The 14,465-nt window shown below is 46.1% G+C and overlaps 1 protein-coding gene across 1 annotated transcript in view; it reads left to right on the forward strand.

Moving 5' to 3' along the window:
- The window catches only part of SLC8A1 (solute carrier family 8 member A1), a 344,239-nt gene extending 332,915 nt beyond the window's left edge, over nt 1-11,324 (forward strand). The window contains exons 8-9 of the mRNA XM_084829117.1: nt 4,372-4,647; nt 10,948-11,324. Of these exons, the coding sequence (XP_084685243.1) occupies nt 4,372-4,647; nt 10,948-11,324 (653 nt within the window). The remainder of the gene's footprint in view (nt 1-4,371; nt 4,648-10,947) is intronic.
- The last annotated feature ends 3,141 nt before the right edge of the window (nt 11,325-14,465 follow it).

Consider the following 14,465-nt stretch of genomic DNA (forward strand, 5'->3'; position numbering starts at 1 on the left):
CTTCATAATAAAATGGATCATTGCCTCGCTGAGAAAATGTGGCAGCCACACAGCGATAGCACCTGAGTGCTTCAGGCTTTAACAGCTGCCTGGTGCTCTCTTGCTGCTCTTCACTTTTTACATGATTATATCAGTTTTTTGTGCTCCACAAGGCATCAAGAACAAGAATTGCATCTGTTGATCCAAACAAACAAAAAGTCAAAATGCTCAGCCGTGAAAACTCCTTTTATTAAAGTCCACTTCCATAGTGGTATTGCAAATGGAGAAGACCCACAGAGGGGTCTTGTGGGTAAGGCACTTAGGTCTGAGAAATGGTCAGTGACAGGGAGAGATAATAGTCGCTCTACTAAAAGCCACATTTTCAGAAGCTCTGAGGGCCAATGGACACATGATGGCAACAGCTAAGATCCACTACCGAAGTGTGCTCTGCTAGGAGAAAGCTACTTGGGGAGGGCGGGGTGCAAGAGGCTGGGGGGAGCAAGTGACAGGCATGTGGTGGCACTGCCAGCTCCAGGTTTCTGAAGGCTCTTGGGCAAGGCACCCTCCATGGGCCCCCTCCCTCTGTGAGCCCACCTTTTCACTGCCATTGTCACCCGCTTCTATTGCTCTTCATCCCCATTCTCATCGTTGCTACCACTTGCTGACGTGCCAGGCAGAGAGCCTGTGAGCAAGTAGGCCGTGGCATCTACTGCATTTCCTCCTCACCACCACTGTTGCCTGGGCCAGAGCAAGAGGCAGGTGAACCAGCAGGTTGCCATGGGGAAAAGGAGGAGCAACTCCAGGGGGAAATTATCTGTGGGCCCCTTGCTGGAATGTGGGTCCTCAGCAAGTGCCGAGCCATGCCAGTCTTTGACACAGGCCCTGTGCGGAGAAGCCTGCCCACCCCCCAAGCACTCCTTTTGCTCTCTAAATTGGGGGGCCACTTCCCACTGTGTATGTGGGGCAGGCATTTCCACTTTTGAAGCGACAGGCCTCTCACATGTAGGTTGGACACCGTCACGTCTATGTTGGCCCAACAGTGCCATTGTGGAGGCAACAGACCACAGCCCTCTATGCAAGGGCAGCTAGGCCAGGGGCCCAGCAGTGGCCTCGGATGCTAGTTTGGCCCTAAAGGTGAAGGCTGATGTCACATTTTTTAAAACATGGAGCTGCTCTGGAAACACCTTCACTGCATTCAATACATATGTGCCTTCCCTCTCAGAGCGGTGGGGGGAGAGCTCTGCACGTTTGAAACAGAAGCCACTGGGTGCAGCACACATCCCCATGTCCCCAAGCAAGGGGAAACCTTCCCGCACACACAAGTCTCAGATCAGGAACGTGTGGCACTTCTTAAAAAATTAGACAGGTGTGCTGGGTCCATGCTATTTTGGACTAACCAGTAAGGAGGGGAAAGTAATGTTGGTAAATACTGTTGGAACAATACTGAGAAATGCAAAGAAATTACTAGACCTTGGGGGAGATTAACAGTTGGATTTTATCCATTTCTCCAATGCAGAGCCATCTAAGAAAAGTGAGTAGCTTGTGTGTTTTGTTTGGTTTCTTCTCTCTCTTTTCTCCTTCTCTCTTCTTACTTTCTTCAGCCCTCTTTTCTTTACAATTTCAGGTGGGTGGGCTGGGTAATCAGGGTGTGGGATTTCTGGCGAGGGAGAGAGGGCTCTGCATGTGGGATGATGTCGGTTTATGTTTCGCTGTTGATGTACAGTGTGATATGACAATAAAAGTGGCTAATAACAAAAAATTTGGAAGGTAGACTAGCCTTTTGGAGCTGGGAAGGGGAACCAAAATGCTCGGAGAGCTGGAGCAAATCTCCTATGACGAAAGGTTGCAATATTTGGGGTTTTTAACTTTATAACAGGGGAACAGAAGTTCTTTCTGCCAGAGGGCCAAATTCCATTTTGGATAAGTTGGGGGGGGCACATTCCAGTGGTGGGTGGAGCCAAGGGCAAATGTGGGAGGGCCAAAGACAAATGCAGCATGGCCAAAAGACCAGCATATTGTAGCATGAAGCTCTTCATGCCAGTAATGAAGCCTCAGGAGAAGCATTTCAGCCTTTGAGAATTGGGTCTTTGGGGGAATCTGCAAAAGCTGGGAAACCACAAAACCATCTGTGGTTGGGCGAGATAGTGGGACCAGGGGGAAGAGGCATGGCCGTCTGGGAACCCCAAGAGGGCCGGATTGGGCCTTAAGGTTCTGCACCCTTGGTTTAAAAGAAAAGCAGATCAGGGGGGAGATGATAGAGCTGTATAAAATTATGTATGTGGTAGTCAGTGGAGGCCGGTAGCTCCAGTGTCAGTGGGGCTGTGAATCCACTCCGGGCTTCAGTGAGAACCTTGGAATCCATTCCAGGTTTCAGTTTGTACCTTGGAGAGTTTTGTTAGAGTTCTGACTGAAACCTGGGGCGGATTCCAAGGTTCTGACTGAAACCCAGAGTGGATTCACAGCCCCACTGACATCGGAGCCACCAGCCTCCACTAGTGGTAGAGAAAGCGGGAAGAGAAGTTTTTCTCCCTCTCTGATAATACTAGAACCCAGAATCATCCAGTGAAGCTGAGTGGCGGGAGATTCAAAAGGAAGTATTTCTTCACATAAACTATGGAATTCGCTGACACATGATGTGATGGACTTAAAAGGCTGTTAGGGAAATTCACACCAGATAAGGCTACTAATGGCTGCTGGTCATGATGGCTATATATTGCCTCCAGTATCAGAGGCTGGTTCTCAATACCAGTTGATGGGAAACAGAGGCGGGAGAGTGCTCTTGTGCTCATGTCCTGCTTTGGGGCTTCCCATGGCCATCTGGTTGCCACTATGGGAACAGAACGCTGGCCTAGATAGGCCGGGGTTGGGGGACATGTGGCCCTCGCAATGTTGTTGGACTGCAACTCCCATCAGCCCTAGCCATCATAGCCACTGGTGAGGGATGATGGGAGTTGCAGTCCAACAACATTGCAAGGGCCACACATTTCCAATCCCTGAGGTAGGCCTTTGGTCTTACCCAGCCCAGATTGTCTTATGTGTTTATGGGCCCCATCAGCGCCACCCCCCGTGGAGACAGAGGAGGTTACTGCTCCATCTCCTTTTAGCTCTCTTTGCTCACTCACTCAGAACGAGCAGGTGGACAGGCAGCTTCAGCAAGAGGAGGAGACGCAGACGTCACGTCAGTGATGGGCAGTGGGGTGTGGGCCTCAGATGACACCCAACGATGCCAGTTCTTGGCACTGTCCCTGGGAATGCCAAGGGCAGGAGCCAGGCAGGAGCCCCCAGAAACAGGTAGTGGGAACTGGGGAGTACAGAACAGAGGGCGGAAGTACTCTTTGGGACACCATCAGAAGATGGCAAATGCTCCAAATATTTTTTACAGGTGAAAAAAAAATGAGGGCTGCAACCTTCTATCAATACATTAACTAACAAAAGCATTCGTTGATTAGTCATGAGGGTATAATGTGGGGTTGTGAGTTAAGGTCATTCTTATTTATTGGCGGGAAAGGGTTACTTTGGGTTTGGTGTATTACCGTAATGTGTGATCAACATTACAGATGGCCTTTCCTGCTGACTATGAGTGATAACTTTTGTTTATTAAGCTGCATGCTATCTTGTACTTCCCTCATTTTTCAAAAAAGGCACCTATATTGAGACTGCGGTGATATTTTATATATATTGTTAGTTAATCAATCTATTGGTTAACAGCAGGTGATTAATCACTGAAAATTCTGTAATAGATTGACAGCCCCCTTTTAAAAAAAGATGGCCTTGTATATATGTGCCTTTACTCAATCTGTCCTTTAAAACATGATTTGGGGTTATAGTGCTGGTTTTGTGGAGTGTTAAAGTGACGGAAAAGGAGTGCAGTGCAATATCAACAAACCACTTTAATAGTGTGCTTCATTACAGCAACGGCATATGGATTTTTGTGTGCCAGCAGCTTTGGGAAGGGCTAGACATGCATTGTGGATGGTGACGAGGTATACTATTTAGGCGGTATGTGGTGAGGAGGTATACCATTTAGATTTCCTGCCACAGTTGCCAAAATGGCATGGCCATTGGCCGTGCTGGCCGGGAACTATGGGAGTTGCAGTCTAACAAATCTGGAGGGCACCAGGTTGGGGAAGGCTGTAATAAAGCATATGATCATATGATATGATCATATGAAATCATATCATATCATATGAAATCACCTTCTATGGAGTCATTTCATTGGTCCATCTAGGCCAGTTCTGTCTACCCAAGAGTATCACCAAGGTCTTTTCCAACCTTACTATCTGGGAAGCATCCACCTCAAATGGGATAGTTGTATGCACCAGCTTTACATGACTAGAGAAAACTGATTTTTCACTGACATTTCTCTCTGTCTCTCTGATGTTCATTTTCTAGGAGAGGATGATGACGATGATGAATGTGGGGAAGAGAAGCTGCCATCCTGCTTTGATTATGTGATGCACTTTCTGACCGTCTTCTGGAAAGTCCTTTTTGCCTTTGTTCCCCCAACAGACTACTGGAATGGTTGGGCTTGTTTTGTTGTATCCATCTTAATGATTGGCCTTCTGACAGCATTCATCGGGGACTTGGCATCCCATTTTGGCTGCACCATTGGCCTGAAGGATTCAGTAACTGCAGTTGTATTTGTTGCATTGGGAACGTCAGTGCCAGGTAAAAAAAAAAAACTAAAAACAAATACAGTCACAATAATTTAATTCCCTGCCAATGTTTCCCTGCCAATGTACACGAGGGATCCCAGGAGACCTGGCAACAATCCAGGATTCTCCATCTGGACTGTGTGTTTATGCAATTTGTAACACAGATTGTATGTGGACAATTTAGTTAACAATCTTCAACCCATTTATTCCAAAACATATCCATTAGAATCTAGTGGATTGTTCCAGAGGAATCAAGATGTTGTTGATTGCAGCCTTAGGCTGTACACCTTACTCAATTTACTCCCAAGTAGCCTTGTTTAAACTAAAAAGATTATTCCTCAGTATGTGGCTAAAGAACTGCATCTTGACCTTCATTGTACTTGACTTTGAGGACTACATTTCATTTGCATTACTGTTTGTTGGTTTTTTTTCCCTAATGGCACTGATTTAGGTCACTTCACAATTATCAAAATTGCTCATATTTTGCTCATATGTGTGAATGTGCATTTTAGCGATATGCAAGGTAATGCATGTCATAGAATAGTATAGTAGGGTTGGAAGGGGCCTACAAGGCCATCAAGTCCAACCCCCTGCTCAATGTAGGAATCCAAGTCAGGGCATCCCTGACAGATGGCTGTCCAGCCTCGTCTTGAACGCCTCCAGTGTGGGACAGCCCACCACCTCCCTAGGGAATTGGTTCCATTGTCGTATTGCTCTTACAGTCAGGAAGTTTTTTCTGATGTTCAGCCGGAATCTGGCTTCCTGTAACTTGAGCCCATTATTCCGTGTCCTGCACTCTGGGATGATCGAGAAGAGATCCTGGCCTTCTTCTCTGTGACAACCTTTCAAGTACTTGAAGAGTGCTATCATATCTCCCCCCAGTCTTCTCTTCTCAAGGCTAAACATGCCCAGTTCCTTCAGTCTCTCTTCATAGGGCTTTGTGTCCAGTTCCCTGATCATCTTTATTGCCCTCCTCTGAACCCTCTCCAGTTTGTCTGCATCCATCTTAAAGTGTGGTGCCCAGAACTGGACACAGTACTCCAGATGAGGCCTAACCAGTGCTGAGTAGAGGGGAACTAGTACTTCCCGGGATTTGGAAGCTATGCTTCTATTAATGCAGCCCAAAAGAGCATTGGCCTTTTTTGCAGCCACATCACATTCCAGGCTCATATTCAGCTTGTGATCTACAGCAATTCCAAGATCCTTCTCGCTTGTAGTGTTGTTGAGCCACGTATCCCCCATCTTGTAACTGTGCATTTGGTTTCTTTTTCCTAGGTGCAGAACTTGGCATTTATCCGTATTAAATTTCATTCTGTTGAATGAAATATAGCACTTTGAAATGTGCCTGGGAATAAACTAGCCACCAGTGCACTTCCTTAAATGATAGATGCAGTGTAATCCCTCCCGTTCATGCTCATTAGACGGCTAACTACTACATTCTGGACTGAGTGTCCTTTTTAAACACTTTTCAAAAACAGCCCCACACAGAACATGCAACAGCAAACCAAACTAGAAAGTTATTGCCGCAGCATGTGTCATCATAGCTAGATTCCAGTTGGCTGTCTATAGCCTTTCCAACCTTGTATCCCCCACCAGGGTTCCCCAGGTGGCCACACCCTGTTTCCCCTAACCATAGATTCTTTTGGTGGTTTTCCCAGCTTTGTGGAGGCTTTTTTCCCCATGCTAAAAGGTTGAAATACCTCTCCTGAGGCTTAGTTACTGACAGTTGAGTTTTAAGTTAAAGTATACTGGGGGGGTGGGATTGTATTTCTGGCCCACCTCTTCTACCTCTGCCCACCACCACCACTGGAACGTGGCACCCGAGGGCTTCTCTGAAACTGAATTTGGCCCTGGGGTTGAAAGTGGTTCCCCACCCCTGATCTAGCGACGCTCCCTTTACAAATCCCCAGAGTTAGTTTTACATCTCCCGGATCTCACTGGAAGTTTTATTATAGTTAGGTGAATCAGTTCCACAACTCCACTCCCCTGTCACTTCTATTCTACTGGTAGAGTACATGCAGACGGACCTTTTTTTCCATCTGCATGTACTCTACCCGTCTACTGGTTGCTTCACCTGACATATTCTTTCATGCCATCATGCAAGAGAGCTAATGTAGTGCAGTGTGGCTAAGAAATTGAACTGTGAACCGGGATGACATGATAGGGGTGTTTGGACACGACAGAGGTGTACAAAATTGTGCATGGTTTGGAGAATGTGGATAGGGAGACATTTTTCTCCCTCTCTTAAAATACTAGAACCCAATGGGGTCATCCCATGAAGCTGGATGGTGGGAGATTCCGGACAGATAAAAGGAAGGGCTTCTTCACACAGTGCAGAGTTAAACTATGGAATTCACTATCACAAGATGTAGTCATGGCCACCAATTTGGATGGCTCTAAAAGGGGGTTAGATCAACTCCTGGAAAAGTCTATCAATGGCTACTAGTCCTGATGGCTATGTGCTACCTCCAGTACCAGAGGCAGTAAGCCTATGTACACCAGTTGCTGGGGAACATGGGTGGGAGGGTGCTGTTGCGCTCGTGTCCTGCTTGTAGGTTCCCAGTCAACGGTTGGCCACTGTGTGAACAGAATGCTGGACTAGATGGACCCTTGGTCTGATCCAGCATGGCTTTTCTTATGTTCTTATGATGTCCTTGGTCTGAATTTTGCCTCTGCCCTAAATTCATTAGATTACTTTAGACAAGCCATCTGTGGTATGGGGACAGTAACGCTGATCTACTTTATTGGGTTGCTGCCTAGGTTGGGTTGCTGTAAGCCTAGGTTGCTGCTCATGCCTACTTCTGAATAGATATGCAGAGGCTTGGTATTTGGGGTGCTATTTGAAAGTGCTGCAGAGTGATTCACTCCTGCTTACATCTGAGTAGACAGACACTAGTCCTGCTTACCTTTGAGTCGGCTTAAAATTGGCAAGGAACGCCTTTTGGCCCTGCTCACTCTGCCTTTGGCCTTGCCTGCTTTGCCTTTGGCCACCCCCACATTTGGAATGCGGACCCCGACACTTTTCCCAGAGTGGAATTCAGGCCTTGGACTGAAAAAGTCTCCCCACACCTGCTGTAAGGATTACTGAAATAATGTATGTGAATTGCTTTGAACAGTCAGAAAGCAGTAGAGGCTGAGAGAAGGTTGATTGCTTAAGGCCAGCCTTCTTCAACCTACAGTTCTCATAATTCCCATAATGCTGTGCTGGCTGAGAATTATGGGAGTTCTAGTCCTGGTTGGGGAAGGCTACCTGAGGCCATCTAGTGATTTCATGGACTAAGCTGAACTTCAAACCAGAACCCTGGCTCACAGCTTGCACTTGATGGTTGTATCTCTACAACACACTTGAACTGGTATAAGCATAATTCCCTCTCCCCAGGGAATCATGGGAACTGTAATCCTATCAGGGAAGCTAAGGATCTCTAAGAGAATTCTCAGCATCCTCACATGACAGTGCCCAGTATCCTTTAAAGGTGTAGTGAAAGTTAAACAGGTATAAAACTGGCATGTTGTTAGTGGAGATACACCCTTAGGCATGGCAGTGTATCAGTCCACTAAGACTGCTTGAGGGCAGCTTGCATTTTGTAGCATTCCTCTGTAAACAAATTCAAGTGGTGAAGGCATATATGGTTGTGTCTTGGTGTCTACTCTCCAGCTTTTTGCAGAGGTCAGATAAAGCCCAAACCTTTCCTAAAGAATGCAAAAGCCTGCCTTAATGTAATATTGTTGTAGTTGTGGGAATAATCTATGTGACTGAAAAATATTCCCTGGGCAGTAGACCTGACGTTGTGATGCAGTGTCTGTCAGGAGTCCCTGTGGCTGTCACATAGATAGCTGTCTAGGAGCCCTTGTCATTTTGACGACAATTATGAAGCATAATTATTAAGTTACTGTGGAGACAGAAATGCAGTGAAATTGCCTTCTTTCTACAGCAATTACAGAAATTTCCTCAGCGCTATTTTTATTGGTAAAAGCAGCTTTTGAATTTCACTGTAAATTAACTTCCGTGCTATATTTATGTGGCCTTTTCTTTGCCTGGGAAAGAAGAGCAGAGCTGCCAGCTGGGATTTCATAATTCTGCATTCAAATCTCCATGGGAAGAACACGTCCCTAAAATTCCTTCTGCAGAAGGGAATGAAACGTTGAACAACCACTACTTATTTTGAGCTGCTCTTTATCTCCTTTTACCCAAGGTGATCAGAGAGTGCTGAAGTGCATTAAGTATTCATTGTCTTGAACAGCTCATGGCAGTGACCTGGTTCCCATGTCACACTAAGTAAGCCATGGTGGGTTGTCACTATGGGTCGTTACAGGGTAGCGATGTCTGTCTCTGGGAAATCCATTTCTCCTTTGGCTCAGTGGAGTTCCACACTGTGCCCAACTTGGTTTGCATTTACAGGCTGAGCCACAGCTTTTCCCTCAAACTCCAGGAACTTTTTTTGTTTCTTTCTTTTTGTTCTTGTTTTGGTGGCCAGCTGTAATTTGCACAGATAGAGATTCAGCCACAGTTTGCGCAAATTAAACACATGGAATATCCACCAACTGGCCCAACTCGCTGCAGACCGAGTCAGGTTCTGCAGCAGAAAACAGACCAAAGTCTGGGGGGACGAACCAAAGAAAGTTTGTCAAGCTCCACCCCACAAAGCGATTCCTCTGACATCCCTGTTGCAGGGCGGCTTAGCATGATGGCCAAACCCAGCACAGCTTTTCTGTTGTGTTTTTCACAAGCAAGCCACCCTGAGAAGCCATGGCATGTGGTAGGGTTGTTTGGGCTTGCTTTTTCTCAGGGGGCTTGTCATGATGTCCAAACCCAGCTTCAGCATGGGCTGTTTAAAACGATGAGAGAGCTACTTGGCAAGAGCAGCAAAAAACCCCGCCGCAATCTGACTAACAATATCCCCTCTCTATTACATCTTGAAAAGACACTATTCAGTTTATTTCTCCACTTTGTCGCCTCCCTAGACAGCAACACTTGTTTTCACATTCAGGGAGATTTGTGCAAATGTAACGTTATTTTCACACACACACACACAACTTCAGGAAGATTTGAGCAAATTTTAACGCTATTTTTCCCCGCCTTCAGGGAGATTTGCACAAATTTCATGTTATTTTTTTCACCTTTGAGGAGACCTCCACAAATTTTATGGGTTTTTTCCCAGTTTTGGAGAGATTTCTACATATTTAACTTTTTTTCACCTTCAGGGAGATTTGCACAAACGTAACTTTATTTCTTTAACTTTCAGGGAGGTTTGCACAAATCCACTAAAGCACAGTAACTGCTTCACTTTAAATAAAACTAAATTTGTGCAAATCTCCCCAAAGGTGAATAAAAAGTTAAATATGCACAAATCTCCCTGAAGGTAAAAATAAATTCTACAAAACCTCCGAGGCTGCTGAGTTTGTGCTGCAAAGGCCCATGGGATATGTGTCAGGAGTGGGCGGGAGGACTAAAGGAGAAACAAGCTACAGCAAGCCGCAGAGCACCTTATCATCTGGCAGGAGTAACTTGGATTAGCGAGTGAACAACCAACCCACCATAGCTTACTGTCATGTGGCTTATCATGACATGCAAACTGGCCCTCTGTCTTGGATCACCCTTAAACCTTCCTACAAAATAGATTCAGTAATGTATTGGGAGTGGGTGTTAAATGAAACATGTTTTCCTTTCATGGCAGTGAAATAGGAATGGGTATTTGTTGCTGGAGCATCACAAGGTCAACAAATGCATCCGAAAAGTAGAACAATGGGATGCAGTTGTGGGGAGGGCTGGGGGATAACCAACAATGCTTTGAAATACAGAGAGAGAGGAGGAGACCCCAGGGTTGATGTAAGTCTGGTTCCAACCCAGCCATGGTTTGCAGTGCAGGGGCTACACTCAAGAGCACGTAATGTTCTTCCTCTCTTCCCTTCCTAGTGTTAACTATTGCTTTGCATTATATGTGAGCTGGGGCAGCGAAGTGACTTAAGAACTGAGCTACGAATCCAGAAGTCCCTGGTTCAAATCTCATATATGCCATGAACTCACAAGACAGCAAGCTACTCTCTCTCAACTGCAGTCCCTCCCCACACACACACCATCTGCAGCAAGGGGTGTAACAATACTGACCTACCTCTGCCTTTGGCCGGTTGTTGTGTGGATGTACATGAGGCATGTTGCACTGCCGGCTTCACAGTGCAGATGAAGAACCCGCTGTGGCCGCTGTTAACGGTGCTACATGTCCCTTCACCCTAAAATACCACACTGAGCTCCTTGGAGTGGTGGGGAAGGACATGACATCTAAGATACATAATCATGTTTCTTTTCACTTCGCAGATACATTTGCCAGCAAAGTAGCAGCAATGCAAGATCAATATGCAGATGCTTCCATAGGTAATGTCACCGGCAGCAACGCTGTGAATGTTTTCCTGGGGATCGGCGTAGCCTGGTCCATCGCCGCCATCTACCACGCAGCCAACGGCAGACCGTTTAAAGTCGCACCAGGCACCCTGGCTTTCTCCGTCACCCTCTTCACTATATTTGCTTTTATCAGTGTCGGCGTGCTCCTCTACCGGCGGAGACCGGAGATTGGAGGTGAGCTGGGTGGGCCGCGGACTGCCAAGATTCTGACCTCATGCCTCTTTGTGCTCCTTTGGCTCTTATACATATTTTTCTCATCTCTGGAAGCCTACTGCCACATAAAGGGCTTCTAAAAGAACTATCGGAGATAGTATCTATATGTATATCTATAGAGAGAGAGAAAGAAATATAGGTATATAGATATAGATCTAATATTATTGAACAGAGGAAGAAAAGACATTTGCCATGTTCACTTATCTACTGATGGAATGTAGCTTTGCGGTAGGAGTTTGAAATCTGCAGGATTCTTCACCAGGGGCAGCGTCATAGAAACGGAGGCATGGATGCAGGGCCATCTTTGCAACTCAACCTACAAGATTGTGATGGAGCTACTCTATATTTCCCTTCCCCCACCCCTCCCTATATAAGAATCGATCTGATTTCAATGGGGGCTGATTGGAATGACAAAAGGCCGGTTTTAGCTGTATCATATTGGGAGGATGACTCAAAAGGGGAGTTCTTGACTTTCTTACCAATATCTTTGTTGCCTTCTTAGTAACTCAAGAACTAGCCGAATCATCACCCTCAAAGAAACATGTGAGTCTGGAGTGACGTACACGGTCCAGGGGGTTTTCTAAACCCATGCTGTTGGGGTTTGGGGGTTTTGTTTAGTTTTGGTTTTTATTCTCCCTGCATCCCCCTTTACTGTCCAGCTCTTAAGAGTACCTTTCGTTGAAAAATGACGCAAACCACTTCCCCCTTTTTTCAGAACTGTATTTGTGATCAGCACGTCCAATTCCCCTTTAAAAGAAAAGCAACCTCCTCAGACAATATTTAACCAGCACTCCATTTGCTCCAAAACTGTGGATTACAGACCTGTGCCCGAAGCCCTAATGTCCACCTCCTGCTTTATTTTTTGTTGTCACTCTGACGTATCTTGCCAGATTAATTTCAATTGCCTCCCGTGCCCTTTCCACCCCGCCAGTCTTTGCTGCTGTGCTTCTTCTCATGCTCCAGTTTGGGAATGCTTTCATGGTACTTGTTGTAACACTTTGCATGAATGAAGCAAACCATAATCTGTAATATAGCATTGAATAGTGATAGTCCGGTCAGTGATGCTGATTGAACATTGAAGATGCGAGCGTGTTTCCTTTCCACACCTTTTTCTTTTCATGTCAATGAACAGGATGAGAGGCAGGAAACAAATGGCATTCTGTTACTCTGCATAAGGTTTCTAAGAAGCAATAACCAAGAGCTTTGAAGATCCGTATGTTTTAAAGGGAAGAATTCAGACAAGAGACTTATGCCTTTTTAGAAAGGGATCTGTTGGCCAGCCAAGCTTAGAATGAACATAGGAAGCTGCTTACAGTGAGTCAGGCCAACGACCTGTATAGCCCAGTATTTTCGGCAGTAGCACTCCAAGGTAGTAGCATTTCATAGCCCTGTAACCACTGTAATGGGAGATTCTGTGGACTGATCTGGCACTCTTGGCGTGCCAAAAGGGTGCTCTACCACTGCGCTATGGATGAACTAAGTGGGGCTTAGCCCTAAAGCTGTTCATGTTTAGTAGGAGTAGCCTTAAATAAGCAGAACATCCTTGAGCTTGTTGAAACATCAGTTTCCCCCAACCCCCAATGCATTTGCTCCTGTCTTAGAGTAGCCAACGCCAAATCCCTGATCTCTGTACTTAACGATGTTTTCTCTCTCTCTATGGAAACTTGTAGGCTGATCTGTCCTTCACGAAGGGCACCTTGGAGACAGAACAATTCCAGTTTAGTCCCCTTCGGGTGGGTTTTACACATTCCACCACCCGCTGGCCTTCAGAGCAGCGAAGTGTCCTAGCTAGAAAAAGTGGCAGATCTTGCATTGTCCAGCAGTAAATACATTTGTCCCAAAGAATTAAGAGATTTATTATTCGTTCATTGCCTACAATGTGCTCAGCACTGTACAATGCACAGAGAGATACAAAAAAGAGCACTTTGCTTTAGAAATGCTGTCATCCAGCACACAGGAACAGTGCAACTGAACTAGCAGAGGATGCTTCTTTTGTAGCTCATTTGTTAATTGATTCATGTTTTCATCCTCCCCCCCCCAATACATGTTTCATTTATCAGATTTTTATTCCCCACCTGTGGTGCTCATGGAAGGATCAAGTCATTAGAAAGGGGTCAAAATAAAGAAAGCCGTCGCTCTTGAAGTATACTCAGGGCAGCATAGAAGGAGCTGCGAGACAGAGCTAGGGGAGTCATGAAACATGCGGAGATGGTGGGGAGGATGCACAGATACACAGCAGGAGATCCAGAAAGAAAATGGATGAGACTCAGATATGCTACCCGGCAGCACCGCCCCACAATTGCTGTGTAGATGTAGAAGATCAGGAAAGGAGAATTCTGATTGTCACACCCTGGAACCATTGGATGCAGATGAAATGGGTATCCAGGGCCAGGCGACAGGAACTGTTCAGGCAAGCAAGGGAACTGGCACAATAGAAAGGGGAGTCAGGAGAGTGAAGCGTTGAAACGGCTGGCTTTTCTGCAAACACAAGACAACAGGGTCTATCTGTGGGTGCCCCAAGGAATGAGATTTGCTGGAGTTCATCACTGTTGTGGTCCTCTTCCTTTGGTCCATTCAAAGACAGGCAGGAACACATTCTGTTTGTACCAACAGTGCTCCTAGGCTGCTCCTTCTCTGGCCACATGGAAGGGAACACTGTGGATGGCATGGTGCAAATCTGGAACCCCCAAAATGACCCAAGCAAACATTTCTTTAATTGATGTCCCCTTTCTCAGTAGAAAGCATGCAGTCAGTCTGCCTTCAGAGAGAAGATTCTAAGAAGTTAGTAACCTGGAATTGCTGCAGGTCAATAGAAGGACAGATCCGTTCAAAAGTTAGCCCTGTTTAGGAACTGCCAAATGAGACAGTTGTTCCATCCAGCCCAGTCACATCTACTCTGACTGGCAGTGATTCCCAAGAGCAGGGTTAGGTAACCAGTGGCCCTCCAGATGTTGGACTCCAGTCCCCATCAGCCCCAACCAGCATGGCCAATGGTCAGGAATGATGGGAGTCATCGTCTGACAACATCTGGAAGGCCGCAGGCTCCCCGCCTCTGCTCTAGAGCAGGCTTCCTCGACCTGGTGCTCTCCAGACGTGTTGGACTTCCAGTGTTCAAATTCTGGGAGTTATAATCTAACACATCTGGAGAGCACCAGGTTGGGGAAGGCTGCTCTAGAGCCTTTCTCAGTCCTACTGCTGGAGGTTGTTTTAAGCAGCTGCCG

Source organism: Heloderma suspectum, chromosome 1 (assembly GCF_057233095.1).
Source record: "Heloderma suspectum isolate Gila_16-S chromosome 1, 16-S_ref, whole genome shotgun sequence".
Classification (NCBI taxonomy): domain Eukaryota; kingdom Metazoa; phylum Chordata; class Lepidosauria; order Squamata; family Helodermatidae; genus Heloderma; species Heloderma suspectum.